The sequence below is a fragment of the Suncus etruscus genome, chromosome 2, assembly GCF_024139225.1.
Source record: "Suncus etruscus isolate mSunEtr1 chromosome 2, mSunEtr1.pri.cur, whole genome shotgun sequence".
NCBI lineage: Eukaryota > Metazoa > Chordata > Mammalia > Eulipotyphla > Soricidae > Suncus > Suncus etruscus.
In genome coordinates, this window is record NC_064849.1 from 146643697 (window position 1) to 146659198 (window position 15502).

Genomic DNA, 15502 nt, shown 5'->3' on the forward strand with positions numbered 1-15502 from the left:
TAGAGAAATCAGTATCAGCCTTGAGTTTTGAAACTGCATTATTAAAACATGAGAAATTCATATAGTGTCATTTTATTCCATTAGTATTGATAATGCATTCCATTTTTCCTCTCTAAAAGACAGATTTGGAAATGAGCCAAAGGAAGTCTTACTTAGTAATATTTCATGTGCTAATAAGAAGCACTTTAGATAAGCTTATTTATTTTATTTATTATCTTTTTTTTTTTGCTTTTTGGGCTTCACCCAGTGATGCTCTGGGGTTACTCCTGGCTATGCACTCAGAAATTGCTCCTGCCTTGGGGGACCATATTGGATGCCAGGTTCTCGAACTGACGTCCGTCCTAGGTGCAAGACAAATGCCCTACCACTTGCACCACCGCTCCAACCCTTTTGTCAATTTTTTTTGTTTGAAATACTTTTAATTTTAGTTCTTTTTCTTTACCTTGTATTATATGGAAGCAAAATCTGAATGTAGCCAACCCCCCACAAAAATGACAGTACATGTTTGAGCCATGATTTTCTTTGTGGAGTGGTGCTCAAGTGGTGGTGACAGGGTCTTAGTGATTCTCTGAGTGCCTTGTGTCAGGATGCAGTACTGAGGATCATCAGTGCTAATCCCAATTGTACTCAATGGTGGGAGTACAGATGTAGGTAAATAAATAGTATTTATTGAAGTGCCAGCTTTAAGTTTTGTTATTTATATTTTCATCCTTTATATTATCTCTCCTTTTATTGTAGCTATACTCTTAAACCATTTTTTATGTAGTAACCACGTTTTTTTTGTTTGTTTGTTTTTGTTGTTTTTTTGGTTTTTGGGTCATACCCAGCTGCACTCAGGGGTTACTCCTGGCAGACTCGAGGGACCATATGGGATGCTGGGATTCGAACCACTGTCCTTTTGCATACAAGGCAAATACCCTACCTCCAAGCTATCTCTCCAGCCCCATAACCACATTTTGAACCTAGTATATGATGCTAATAACCTAGTATATGATTCTAATTTATACTATTGGAAAATTTTGAGATTGATGCTGGTCATTTTTTTGTGGCAAAGCCTGCCACTAAGAAGCAAAAGCTACCTAGTGTGGGCAACTTCAACAGTCCCCTACACTAGTCATAGCGGAAGATAACTGTATTTGTATAATACACAGCCTGTATTTGTATTCTCACTGCCACACAAAGTGCTACTTTGCTAGCTCCTTTCTTTTCCTACTTTCTCAGTGGACTCTGAAAAGTAGCTCTTTCAGAAGCAAAGAGCCTTTGTATATTAAGTGCTTGAAGTGAGTAAATGACAGGCTATCAGAAGAAGAGAACGTAGGAAATGCAGATTAGACCTCCCTGTACATATGTGGTCTCCTTCCTTGGCTTTGAACTTTTTTTGAGAATTCTCAGAAAGAAGTCAGGTTGTCTGATTCTAAGATTCATATTAAACTTGTAATGGTTGGTGAACTTGGTTAGTATTCAAGAACATATTATGTACAAATGCAGGAAACATGTTTCAGTTATTTAAAAAAATGACTTAAATACAGGTTCATGGTGTTTTAAATAAAATACTTTTATTTTTACTTTTAGATATTGAAAGGTACAGTAAAAGATACATGAAAGTATACAAAGAAGAATGGATACCAGGTAATGATAAAACTGAGATTGTTAAAACAATGCTTAAAGGTTATCTCCCTATCTCATATGCTTTAGGACACATTTCTTTTATTTTTTTAATGTTATTTTTTTTTAAACAATTGTGATATACAGAGTTCTTCATAGTTGAATTTCAGATACACAGTGAGTCAGGGTCATTCCCACCACTAGTGTCAACCTCCCTCCACCAGTGGACACAGTGCATCTTATACCACCACCCTTTGCCCCCTGGACTGCCAGAATAACAGGTCCCTTTAAGTTTATATTGTTAAAGTGTAGGTCCCTTAATTTTATTGTCATTGACTTTGGCCTGGATATTTAGTTCTGTCCTTATTTATTTCCCTGCCTGTGATTCTGAGATCACTTGGCCCCTGGTTCCCAGCCTTTCTTTATTCTTTTCTTCAGAGTTTTATAGAAAAATGCATGAATATGTGGTAAAATAAAGTAATCGATGCTGAGGACACATTTCTATTACTCAGAAATGACTAATTAATGAGTAGTATAAAATTGCACTTAAAAGATTTTAAAAGAAATGATTTTAATACTGTAGTAAGGGATAGTTAAAGTGTTTTTGTGGAAATTCTTAAAAATTTATTTTATAAAATAGTAAGACCTGCCCATTTCCATTTTGTCTGTCACAATCAGTTATCATATATTTACAATAGTCCTATTTTCTGTGGCCCCAGTGATACTAAAGAAATAAAAAAGACAAATCTAGTTTTGTTGGATTTTTTTTTTTTGTTTTGGTTTTTGGGTCACACCCAGCAGTGCTCAGGGGTTACTCCTGGCTCTAGGCTCAGAAATTGCCCCTGGCAGGCACAGGGGACCATATGGGATGCCGGGATTCGAACCACCGTACTTCTGCATGAAAGGCAAATGGCTTACCTCCATGCTATCTCTCCGGCCCCCATTTTTTCGTTTTTTTAGGATGTTTGTGCCATACCTGGAAGCACTCGGGCTTTCTTCTGGCTCTCTATTCAGGGATCATTCCTAGCAGTGTTCTGGGGACCATATGTGGTACCAGGGATTGATCTTGGGTCAGCTGTGTGCAACACAAGTGCCTTACCCACTGTACTGTCTCTCTGACCCAAAAGCAAAAGACATTTTTTTAAATTTATTTAAACACCTTAATTACATACATGACTGTGTTTGGGCTTCAGTCTTGTAAAGAACACCACCCATCACCAGTGCAACATTCCCATCACCAAAAGACATTTTTAATTAAGCTCATGGATCTTCATTCTTTCAAGCAGATTAATTTTAGTTAAGATAGATGTCTTCCCAACAGATTCATCTTTTTTTGTGTGTGTTTTTGGAGCTGCACCTGGTGGTGCTTATGGGTTATACATGGCTCTGCACTCAGGAATCACTCCTGACAGGCTCAGAAAACCATATGGGATGCTGGGAACCGAACCCAAGTAGGCTGCACGCAGAGCAAGTACCCTACCTTCTGTGCTATCGCTCTGATCCCCAACAGATTGATACTTAAAGAGTTTATTTTTCATGCTCACAAATGTTCTTTGGATACATATAAGGAAGAATGACTGGAGAGGAAATTCAGGGAGCTTTTTCAGTTTTCAGGTTAAAACAGTTGCCATTAAAACAAATCAAGCAGTAAGACCAAGTTGGATAGTCTCACTAGAGAGAACCCAGGTTTCCTTCCTTGTCTTAATTTCCTTACTTTTGACATTTCTGTTCTTGGTGTTTCTTTGAAACTGCCTTATAAATGGCAAATCAGCTCTGTTGATTTTTATAGGATATAGTGGGCTTTTTTTTCCTTCAGTATTGGCCATAGATTAGGTTGGATCCCTTGGAAACACCTTTCCCAGATCTTTGATTACCTCCACTTCATAAAAATTTATCTACTTTTTATCTTCTATAAATAATTTATAAGAACAAACATACTCAAAGCACGATTTATTCACTCTGGTGGAACAGTTTAAGATATGTGCTTTTGAATGAGATTGACCCTGGATCAGTCCCCAGCACTCTGTTTTGTACCTCAAGCACTACCTATCAGTAGTGATACCCAAGCACAGAGCCAGGAGTAAACACTGCACAAGACCAAATATGATTTCTGAAACAAAAAAAAAGATACATGCTTTATCAAATATCGTGACCTTTTTTATTTTTTTAAAGTAAAATTAGCAGTATTTTAGTTGGTGGTGTTGGGGCCACATCTAGCAATGCTAAGGTCTTACACTTGGCTTTGCACTTATATCATTCCAAGCAAGGCTTGGGGAACATAATGGGTGTTGAGAATCCGGGTTGGCCACATACAAGGCAAATAGACACTATTTCAAAAAGAATCTATTTTATGTTGCTTCATTTTTCTGATTTTGCTTAAAAATTAGAAGAAAGTGAGAATTTGGAGGAATCCTCTAGCTAATATGAAGGGACCATTTATTTGAGAGAATTTACTTTTCCACGGTTATTTATCTTTTTGGTTTTTATGTCTTTATTATAATTCATTATTTAATATTAGAAGTTTATGCACTTTTAGAAGCTTTTTGTTCAATAATGGGTTGACCATAAATATTTTCCTACATCATTATCTTACAAAAATCATATATTTAAAATAGTCTGTGTGTGTAGGCTGGAAAGGTAGGGGGATAAGGCAATTGTTTGACTTGCATGGGGTGATTCAGATAAATCCCCAGAACCTCATATGGTGCCCTGAGCACATTTGGAAGTGAGCACATTTGATTTCTGAACACAGACTCAGAAATATTCCCTAAACACTGCCAGGAGTGGCCCCTAAACAAAAGAAAACAAAATGAAGTTTTATTTTGTAATCACTATACTGCTGTCAGAAGAATGTTACAGAGATACTAGTTATATGATTTCATGATAGAGAAAGTGCCTGGCCTATATGCTGCCCTGTGTTGATCCCCACCACCATATGGCCCCTGAGCACTGCTCTCATGATTCCAAGCACTGCTGCACCTGAGCATTGAACTGTGAAGCCCACAAAGCCAGGACAAATACTGATGGGGTGATTCACTGGCCTCTGAGACTACTTGGAGAACTTTTTCATTATCACCCAGAAAGTAAGATTTAGAGCAATGTTCCCCAGCTATTTTAATGAACTTTCCTTTTTCTTTATAGAAAATATCAGTTATATTTTATTCTCAGGTTAAGCCTGTGCAGACAAATATGAAGATAATTTAGAGATCTGGAAAGATAGTACAGAGAGTAAGGCCTTGCATGTGGCTTATCCTGGATCAACCTCCAGCACCACATGTTCCCCTGAGCATGATCAGCTATGGCCCCGCTGAGGTGGCTCAGGTAATCCCTGGTACCCTGGGATCTGAACAGCGTAACATCCTCATACCATTACATTAAAGCACCAACCTGGTTCTTCTGCCACATAGGGGCCTTAGGACTCTGAATGGATTGGGGCCCCAGTTGCCAGAAAAAGCCGAAGAAAAGAAACAAGTTAAACATCTGTCGGTATATACTTTAAGTAGTGATGTCCAGTAAGTTTTCATTTCCTAAATGAAAATGCAATTTTTCTATAATTTTTTTTGGCACACAGATTGGAGAAGACTCCCAAGAGAAATGATGCCAAGAAAAAAACTCAAAAAAGGTACTTTGACTACTGTAATGATAATCCATGAAGAAAAGGCCACTGTTTTAACTTAATCTACTGTGGTATTGTCGATCTGAAGTTGTACTCAGTGTTCTGAAAGCTTTTTCTTTAAATGAGATTGACTTTTGATGATTTTGCTAAAACTATTTGTTATTTATTTTTTCATGTTGTTTGCTTTTGATTACTTGTTTCTTCTCTTAATCATGCAACTTTGATGTGTTAGGAAATGGTTTTCAATTATGTAGATATTTTCATTTTGAATATTTGAACTGATTTAAGTTTTTTTTTCTTTTTTTTCTTTTTTTTTTTTTTTTGGTTTTGTTTGGTTTTTGAGTCACACCTGACTGTACTTGGGCTTACCCTGGCAAGTTTAGGGGATCAGATGGGGTGCTGGAAATCAAAGCCAAGTCTACCACATGCAAGACAAATGCTTTGCCTGTTGTAGTGTCCCTCTGGTCCCTTTGGATTGTTTCAATGAAAACATTTTCAAAAGTTGAGAAAAGGTAGGATAAACCTCTGTGTCACACATGGGCTGGAACAATAGATAATACAGTGAGTAGGGTGATTGTCTTGCATGTGGCCGACCTAGTTTGATCAGCTGCATCCCATATAATTCTCCAGTAACTGCCAGGAGTAATTTCTGAGAACAGAGCAGGAATAACTCCTGATTACAGAGCCAAAAGTTACCCCTGAGCCTTGCCAGGTGTGTCCCAAAAACCAAACAGAAGAAATAAAACAAGAAAAAACTTTCTCACACAAAAAATGTCTAGGTGAAAATATCTCTTATTCGATAGTAGTAAGTTGTAAATAGTAAGTAGTTGTTGAGCATTTACGATTATTGGACATACTGCTGAGAGGAGTGTGACTAAACTTGAATTAATTTTTGCATTATTGAGATTTATATCTAGTAGTATGAAAACATTTAAACAAATACAGTGTCAGCACTGAGAGGTGAGGAAAGAATACTTTTATTTAAAAAATTGAATTACTGTGAATTAAAAAGTTACAAAGATATTTATAATTCAGTTTCAGGAGTTTATTGTTCCAACACCAATCCCTTCACCAGAGCCAACTGCCCTCCATAAGCATTCCCAGTTTCCTCTTGCCTGTCAGCCTGCCTCTCTGGCAGATACTTTTCTTTATTTTTAAATTAATATCTTTATTTAAACACCTTGATTACAAATACGATTGTAGTTGGGTTTCAGTCATGTAAAGAACACCCCCCCTTCACCAGCGATATTTTTCACCTCTTTCACTGTCTTAGTGTTCTCTTCCCTAAATTATCCCTCCCTCCTTCCACCCTACTAGCAAGCTTCCTACTGAAGACCAGTTCTCTTCATCTTTGCTTCTGTTGCCATTGGCCTTTTGATTCCCTCAAAGTTTCTTTATATCCCACATGTGAGAGAGAATTCTAAGTCTGTTCCTTTCTCTCTGACTGGGTTAACTGCGAAAAGACGAACACCCTACTGCTGTGCTATGTCTCTGCCCCCCCCCCTTGTGTATCTTTCATATCTTTTATAATAGCTCTTTTTCAGTTAAATTGACTCGAAGGTATTTGCTTCTCCAAGGCATAGTTGTGAATGAGATTAGTTTTTAATATCTCATTCTTCTCTTTCATCATTTGTATATAGAAAAAACACGGATTTTTGCATATTAATTTTGTAGCCTGCCACTTTACTATACAAATATTTTGTCTTTTTTTCGTTTTTGGGTCACAGCCGGCAGCGCTCAGGGGTTACTCCTGGCTCCAGGCTCAGAAATTGCTCCTTGCAGGCTCGGGGGACCATATAGGATGCCGGGATTTGAACCAATGACCTTCTGCATGAAAGGCAAACTCTCTACCTCCATCCTATCTCTCCGGCCCCAAATATATTGTTTTTAGTAGCTTTTTTTCCAGAGTCTTTAGGATTTTCTAAATACGGTATGTCATCTGCAAACGAGAGCTTGACTTTTTTTCCTATCAGGATATCCTTGATATATTTTTTTTGCCTAATTGCTATGACAAGTACTTGCAGTACTTTATTGAATGAATGTGGAGAGAGGACGCAAACTTGACTTGTGCCATATCTTGGAGGAAAGGCATTTAGTTGTTCCCCATTGAGTATAATGTTTGCCACGGGCATACAGTAAATGGCTTTGACTATATTGAGGAAGGTTCTATCAGTTCCCATTTTGTTGGGAGTTTTTTTTTTTTATCATGAATGAGTTCTGGACCTTATCAAATGCTCTCTCTGCACCTTTTGCTATGATCAGATGGTTTTTTTCCCTTTTCTTTTCTTGATATGGTGTGTTTTATTGACTTGATATGTAAAACCATCCTTGCATCTCTGAGTTAATCCTACTTGGTCTTGGTGTATGTTCTTCTTGATAAGCTGTTGGCTACTCTGCTTGTATTTTTCTGAGGATCTTGCATCAGTATTCATCAAGGATATAGGCCTGTAGTTCTCTCTCTCCCTCTTTCTTTCTCTCTCTCTCTCTCTCTCTCTCTCTCTGTCTCTGTCTCTCTGTCTCTCTCTGTCTCTCTCTGTCTCTCTCTTTCTCTTGTGGTGTGTCTGTCTGCTTTTGGTGTCAGGGTGATGTTAGCTTCATAGAAACTGGGAATATTTCTGTTTCTTCAATTTCCTGGAAGAGTCTGAAAAGGATTGGCAGGAGGTCCTCTTTAAAGGTTTGAAAGAATTCACAGTGAAATCATCTGGGCTGTTGCCTGTCACTAGTTATATTTTTCTTTTGGCCACACTCTTGTCTAGTCACACTCACCTCAGTTCAAATGGCATTTTGAAATCCAAATGCCGCCCACAGCCTGCAGCTGCTGCTGCCACTACTACCAAGTAAAATTCCCTACTCACTGTGCTGTCGCTCTGGCCTTGGATGGATTACAGTTTATTTATTCATTCAACTACTACATGATATCTTGGTTGCTTCCAAGTTTTGGTAATTCAGAATAATGCTACTATGAACATCTATTTTCAGTGAACATAAGTTTCAACTCCTTTGTAAATCCCACTAAGCATGTTTGGTGGATTGTATGGTATTTTGTTTTGTAAGAACCTATCAGACTATCATAGGACTGTCCTTTTTTGAATTTTCATCATTAATGAATGAAAGTTTCTGTTTTTGTTTTACATGCTCACCAGTATCCAATATTTCAGTGTTCCAGATGTTAGCTCTTATAGTAGATATACATTGGTTTCTAATTGATGTTTTAATTTCCATTTCTGGAGATTGAACCTGGGTCATCCACATTCAAAGGAAGTACCCTATCACTTGGGCCCACCAGAGCAGTTTTTTTATTTTAATAATCTAGTTGATTGATGATTCATTTCATGGATTATTCCTTTATTGTATCTAAAAATCATCAACAAACTCTGGATCATCTAGATTTTCTCCTGTGTTTTTATCTTGTCAGAGATTCATTTCAAATGAACTTTTTTTTTTTCGTAGCATCTCTGTCTGGTTTAGGTATCAGGGTGATGTTGGCTTCATAAAAGCTATTTGGAAATGTTTCCGTTTGTTCAATTTCATGAAAGCAAATGAACTTTTGTAATGGGGTTAGGTCTGTCTAGACCTGGCTATATTTCTTTTATGCATGTGAATTCAGGCTGCTTGTTATTTATTTGAAAAGATTTTCTTTGCATTACTTATTGCCTTTCCTCTCTTTTCTATATTTATTAGGATTTTATTTTAATGACTATTCTTTATTCTCTCTATGCTAACCATTTGTTTGTTTTTATCACATATACTACACTACTACACTCTCTTAATTACCAAGTTTTTTTTGTCTGTTTTGCATTTTTTTTTTTTTTTGGTTTTTGGGTCACACCCGGCGGTGCTCAGGGGTTACTTCTGGCTATCTGCTCAGAAATAGCTCCTAGCAGGCACAGGGGACCTTATGGGAGGCCCGGATTCAAACCAATTACCTTTGGTCCTAGATCGGCTGCTTGCAAGGCAAATGTCAATGTGCTATCTCTCCGGCCCCTTTTTCGGCCCCTTTTTCGTCTGTTTTAAGTTAGTGTTGTCTGCTTCCAACTTAGTTATCTCCTTAGATCTGTGTTGCCTATTCTGAATCTATTGCCCTCACAGTGGCAAAGGTTAAAGATTATTAAAGACTGGGGCTTGAAAACTAGTATAGCCCGTAGGGCACTTACTTTGTACACAGACTACTCAGCTTTTTGTTGTTGTTGTTTTTGTTTTTGGGTCACACCGGCATCGCTCAGGAGTTACTCCTGGCTCTAGGCTCAGAAATCGCTCTTGGCAGACTCAGGGGACCATATGGGACGCTGGATTTGAACCATGGACCTCCTGCATGCAAGGCAAACGTCTTACCTCCATGCTATCTCTCTAGCCCCAGACTACCCAGCTTTGATCCCTGGCCCCACATATGATTCACTGAGGCCCATCAGAAATGATTTCTTAATACATAGCCATAGTAAGCCTGCGTATCTCTGAGTGTGGCCCGGAAACAAACAAGATTATTAAATATTATTGCTTAAATTATAGTAGGGCCAGAGCAATAGTACAGTGGATAGGACATTTGCCTTGCATACAACCGACCCAAATTTGATCCTTTGGTAGCTGGACCCCGAGCTACCAAGAGTGATATCTGAGCAAACAGCCAAAGGTAAGTCCTTAGCATTGTCAGGTGTGGCTCAAAAACCTAAATAAATAAAGTTTGGTAGATTAACAGAGTAGAATATTACTCAGTTGTGAGAAAAGATGAAATCATGAAGTTTGCTGCAACTTGCATGAAATTATATTGCAGTAGATCTCTAGATTCTTGTGAATGACAATATTAGCATGCTTTCATTACAAGTTATCTTTGTTTATTTTGGTTTTGTGGCCACACCCATGGCCTCAGGGCTTACTCCTGACTCTGTACTCAGGGTAACTCATTGTGAGGCTCCCAGGACCATAGTTAATGCCTGAGTTCAAACCCAAGTTTATTGCATGCAAAGCATATGCCTTACCTGCTGTACTTTCTCTGGCCCCTTCACATACTTATTAGTTGTAGTGTTTCATACATATTTGGTTACAGGGGCTGGAGTAATAGCACAGCTGCAGGGCATTTGCCTTGCAGGAGACTGGGAGGGACCTTGGTTTGATCCCTGGTGTCCCATATGGACACCTGAGCCAGGAGCGATTTCTGAGCGCATAGCCAGGAGTAACACTTGAGCACTGCCAGAGCCAGGTATGGCCTAAAAAACAAAAAAACAAACAAATAAAAAAAAAAACAACAGCAACAACAACAAAACATATTTGGTTGCAAGGTCCCAGAGATTGCACACTGTGATATAACATCAGGGATCTCAAGTGGAATGTTGCTGGGATCAAGCTTGGCATATTATGTAGTGGGCTGGGACTTGAACTCAAGGCCTTATGCAGGTATTTGGCACTGAGTTTTCTCAATGTTCCATAAATATAGTATTATCAGTTTAATTTCAAACTCTATTATTCATTATTGCCATATAGGAAAGCGATTCACTTTTGTGTATTAACCTTGTAGCCTTATTGTTTTGGAGCTGATTGTCTTTTTTTTAGGGGGTTGAGTTTTTGGGCCACACTCAGAGGTTACTTCTGGCAGGCTTGGAAGACAATATGAGATGCTGGGTATCAAACCCAGATCTGCTACATGCAAGGCAAACACTCTACCCACTGTGCTATCCTCCAAGTCCTGGAGCTTCTTAAAAATTGGAGAATTTAGGAGGTTTTCTTTTTCACATATTAATGGATTGGGCATTCTATAGACACAATAGACACAATATGATAGTAGCAACCAAAAAACAGGAAAAGAAAAAAAAGATAGTGGACTTGATGAAGAGAGATTAGTAATTCTCTGGGGGAAATAAAGGGTCATCATGACTAAGATTTGGGAATAAAAAGAGATGTTTAACTTTTGATAATCTTACTAATACTACCACTTTAATATTGTTTTCAGAATTAATTTTTATAAAATTTAATTTAACAAAAAATTCTTAGCTAGGGGCCAGAGAGATAGTACAGCAATAGGGCATTTGCCTTGCACGCAGCTGATCCAGACAGATGGTGGCTCGAATCCCAGCATCCCATATGGTCTCCTGTGCCTGTCAGGAGTGATTTCTGAGCACAGAGCCAGGAGTAACCCCTGACTGCTACTTGTGTGACCCAGAACCAAAAAAAAAAATTATTAAAGGAATTCCTTAATGATGTGAAAATATGTATTCTTAAATTTTTTGGCATCAACATTCTATTTTTTGAGCTCTTGCTCGTATATGATAGTATTCTATGCACTACAATTCACATTAAATCATATTTATTTCCAAAAGTGTCAGAAAAAGTTGTCCATCGTTGAATATAACTGACTTGTTTGAGTGTAGTTCCAATGTATGTATTTGAGATTTCAGTGACTTTCTGAGTGGTTATTTGGTGTAATATAGTAAATTGTCCCTCAATTATATCATCCACCACAATCTAAAAGTTTTTCTTCTATAGGTTAAATGTTAATCTTTAATACAATTGTATATTTTTAAACTATCGTTTTCTCTGTTGTTTAGTAGTTTTTAGGCATTTCATTTTACTTTGGCAAAAAGCTGCATGTCTTTTTTTTTTGGTCATAGTGTTATACATTTTGTAACGTGTAATATTTAGACAACTGACCTGTAGGATCTATATAAGAAATTATTTTGTTTTTTTAAATATCAGAATAGGGGCCAGACCGATAGCACAGTGGTAGGGTGTTTGCCTTGTACGTAGCTGACCCAGGATGGACCTGGGTCGATTCCTGGCGTCCCCTATGGTCCCTTGTGCCTGCCAGAGTGATTTTCTGAGCACAGAGCTAGAAATAATCCCTGAATCACTGGGTATGGCCCAAAACTGAAAGGAAGGAAGGAAGGAAGGAAGGAAGGAAGGAAGGAAGGAAGGAAGGAAGGAAGGAAGGAAGGAAGGAAGGAAGGAAGGAAGGAAGGAAGGAAGGAAGGAAGGAAGGAAGGAAGGAAGGAAGGAAGGAAGGAAGGAAGGAAGGAAGGAGAAAGAAGAAAGAGAAAGAAGGGAGGGAGAAAGAAAAACAAACTCAGAATAACAGAATAACCCAAACCCAAAGTAATTTTGCTATGAACTAAATATCTGAAAGTTGTAATGATGTATTTTATTTATATGCTTTGATTTTGCAGACTCAGGTTGTGGATATATTCAGTTTGTTTTATTTTTGTTCCATATATAGTCTTTTGTTAAAGGTAGTAGCCTCTTCTGTATCTCATAAACCAGTAAAAAATACCCATTTACTCTGCACTTGTTTTAAGTTTTTTAAAACTGGTACAGTTGCCCTCATTAAAATAAAACCCTGATTGGTGAACAGGAAGCCAGTGAAGACTTCTTCAAGGGTCTCTGACTCTTCGTGATCACCTTTTTAGTGACCGAGACTTAATGACATTAGTTGCCAGTTCAAAATTTGGTTAAAAAATTAGTTTAAAAAAATGGATATTTGGCTGCAACCTCAGAGAAGATGCTTTTTCTTTTCATTGTGAAAAATTGATGAGATGTGTTAATTGGCTTATTCTTTTACAAAATTCATCCTGCAAATTACTGAGAACTCGACAAAGCATTCCACTATACTGGATAGCATTTGAAAGTTAAAAGAAAGGTAAATAGAGTTACTATTATATTAAAAAATATTTACAGTGGTCTTACTTCAGCAGGTCCCAGACCCCAAAAGGCAAAAAATACAGGCAAGGGCACTTCACTCACTAATACTGCAGATGTACTGAAAAAAATTGAGGTAAGGTTTTCTTCTTATTGTAAGAGTGAATTGTAAAAATATCTCAATTTCTTCTCCTTCTCATTTTTTCAATAATGTAAATTTGGTAGAACTGAGAGATTAACTTTGGTGAAAGACCTGTCCTTCCCTGTCACTCATGTCATCTTACCTCATCTGTCAGCTGCTTCCTTTCCCACTGTCTCCCTATTTCCTTTAAAGTGAATTTCTTTTTTACAAATCTCTAGTTTGTTTGCCTGTTTGTTTTTTGATTTTGGGGCCATACCTGGTGACGCTCAGGGGATACTCCTGGCTATGTGCTCAGAAATCGCTCCTGGCTTAGGGGACCATATGGGACACCAGGGATCAAACCCAGGTGGTCTGTCCTGGATTAGCCACATACAAGGCAAATGCCCTACTGCTGCCCTATCACGCTGGCCCCCCAAACCTCTAATTTTTAAATTTTATTGGTTTATAAGTATTTTGTTAATACTTTTTTCCCCTTATAAGCAGAGGATTATATTAATGGAAAATTTGTAAAGGTTATTTTAGTTCTTTGTTTTTAAATGTCAGAGACAAAATATGGTAGCATTCAAAAGGTGAACATATTATAAATGTCCTTTTTCATCCCTTTCTCCATACTATTTTTTTTTGGGTTACTCAGCATTATCAATTTCTTAGTCATACATAAATATTTTATTTTATTATAGCAAGTACAGAGTTTTTGCTTTTTAGGTTAATAAAAAGCATGTTATCTTATTGCTTAAAATATTTTGGGGGTTGTTATTGTTACAGAGTCATCTCATTCTTTTGTGAGGGGTTACACAATCAGTACCAACTATACTTTTTAAACCCGGACTTTATTGTTAGACATTATAATTTATGTAATACATAGCTAATATAAAAAATTCTGCAATGAATCATGTTAAGTGCATCATTACAAGGATGATGATTTGTTTAGTTGGGCATTGTAGTAAATGGATAATTATTGACACTTTGCTTTCCATGGTAGCTAAACCACTTTTCCCCCATTTTCTTAATATTGATGAGGAAGTCAAGACTATTTGGCTAACCAAGTTGGCCTAGCTATATTCTAGAAGAAACTAGTATTTTTGTTATTTTATTTTTTGACTAGAACATGTTGAAGGAATAGGAATAACTGTCAGGTTTGATTTTGGTGCAATGATGGAATGAATACAGGATAAGCCTAGTTTTACTGAGAAAACACAGATTCTAAATATTTTTACAGTTTCATGGAAAGAAGATGCTAAGATGGCATGTGCATAGGAAGAACGATCTATTTTTGTTATTGTCATTTTCCGGAATAAATTGTTTTTTCATATTTACTAAATTTTACCACCTTTTGCAGCACAGACATTTAAAATTTTCAGTATGCATCATTTTCTGGTTTTACATCTAGAAATTCCAGTGACTTAGAATTCTTTGGTATAGAGCCAGAATGGTGGCACAAGTGGTAGGGCATTTGCCTTGAATGCGCTAACCTCAGATGGACCTTGGTTCAATCCCCCAATGTCCCATATAGTCCCCCAAGCCAGGAGGGATTTCTGAGCTCGTAGCCAGGAATAACCCCTGAGCATCACTAGGTGTGCCCCCCCCCCCAAAAAAAAGGCAGTTCTTTGGTTTGTGGTTTGGTGGTGACACCTGGTGATGTTCAGGGGTGACTCCTGTCTCTATACTCAGGAATTATGCTTGGCATTGCTTGAGGACCAATGAGCATCAGGGATCGAATTCAGGTTGGCTGTGTATAAGGCAAAAACCCTACCTGCTGTACTATTGCTCTGTCCCTGAGTTAACTTTATTAGAGCAAAATTAACTTTCTTTTTTTTTGTTTTTTGTTTTTTGTTTTTTGGGTCACACCCAGCGGTGCTCAGGGTTACTCCTGGTTGTCTGCTCAGAAATAGCTCCTGGCAGGCATGGGGGACCATGTGGGACACCGGGATTCGAACCAATCACCTTTGGTCTTGGATCGGTTGCTTGCAAGGCAAACGCCCCTGTGCTATCTCTCCGGGCCCCAAAATTAACTTTCAAATAACTTCATTTTTAAATTTTTCTTCAGTAAAAGTTATTCTAAGTTTTACTGTAATAAAATTTTCTTTCCATACAGTTAGATCTCTTGATTTATAAAGAAATGATCAGAAAAGCAGTGAACTAGTGTTTGAGCTTATTTCTTCGTGACAATGCAAGATTTTCTTTATGTGATGGTCATATATTAAAACTAAAGACACCTTTCACATGTCCAACTCCGATTCGACCTGCATACTGTTTTCCTGAGAACTTCTAGGTGTGTGATTCCTGAACACAGAGCCAGAACTAAGTCCTGAGATTTGCTGCATGTGGAACAAAAACCAAAAAAAAAAAAAATCAAAAACAAATAAGATAGGGTGATAGGATAAAATATTTACACTATTTTCTAATGTATTTATAAAATAGCATGAGTAAATAAGTTAAATTTTATTGGGGAGAAAAAGTAAACTACCAAATAGAAGGAAAGGTTAGTAGAATGAACAAATGAGCTAAATGTGTGTAAT

General features: G+C 37.5%; 1 protein-coding gene across 1 annotated transcript in view; it reads left to right on the plus strand.

Moving 5' to 3' along the window:
- Positions 1 to 15502, plus strand: part of POLR3G (RNA polymerase III subunit G) — a 32895-nt gene that overhangs the window by 9721 nt on the left and 7672 nt on the right. Inside the window, exons 3-5 of the mRNA XM_049769183.1 lie at positions 1573 to 1629; positions 5177 to 5227; positions 12895 to 12977. Of these exons, the coding sequence (XP_049625140.1) occupies positions 1573 to 1629; positions 5177 to 5227; positions 12895 to 12977 (191 nt within the window). The remainder of the gene's footprint in view (positions 1 to 1572; positions 1630 to 5176; positions 5228 to 12894; positions 12978 to 15502) is intronic.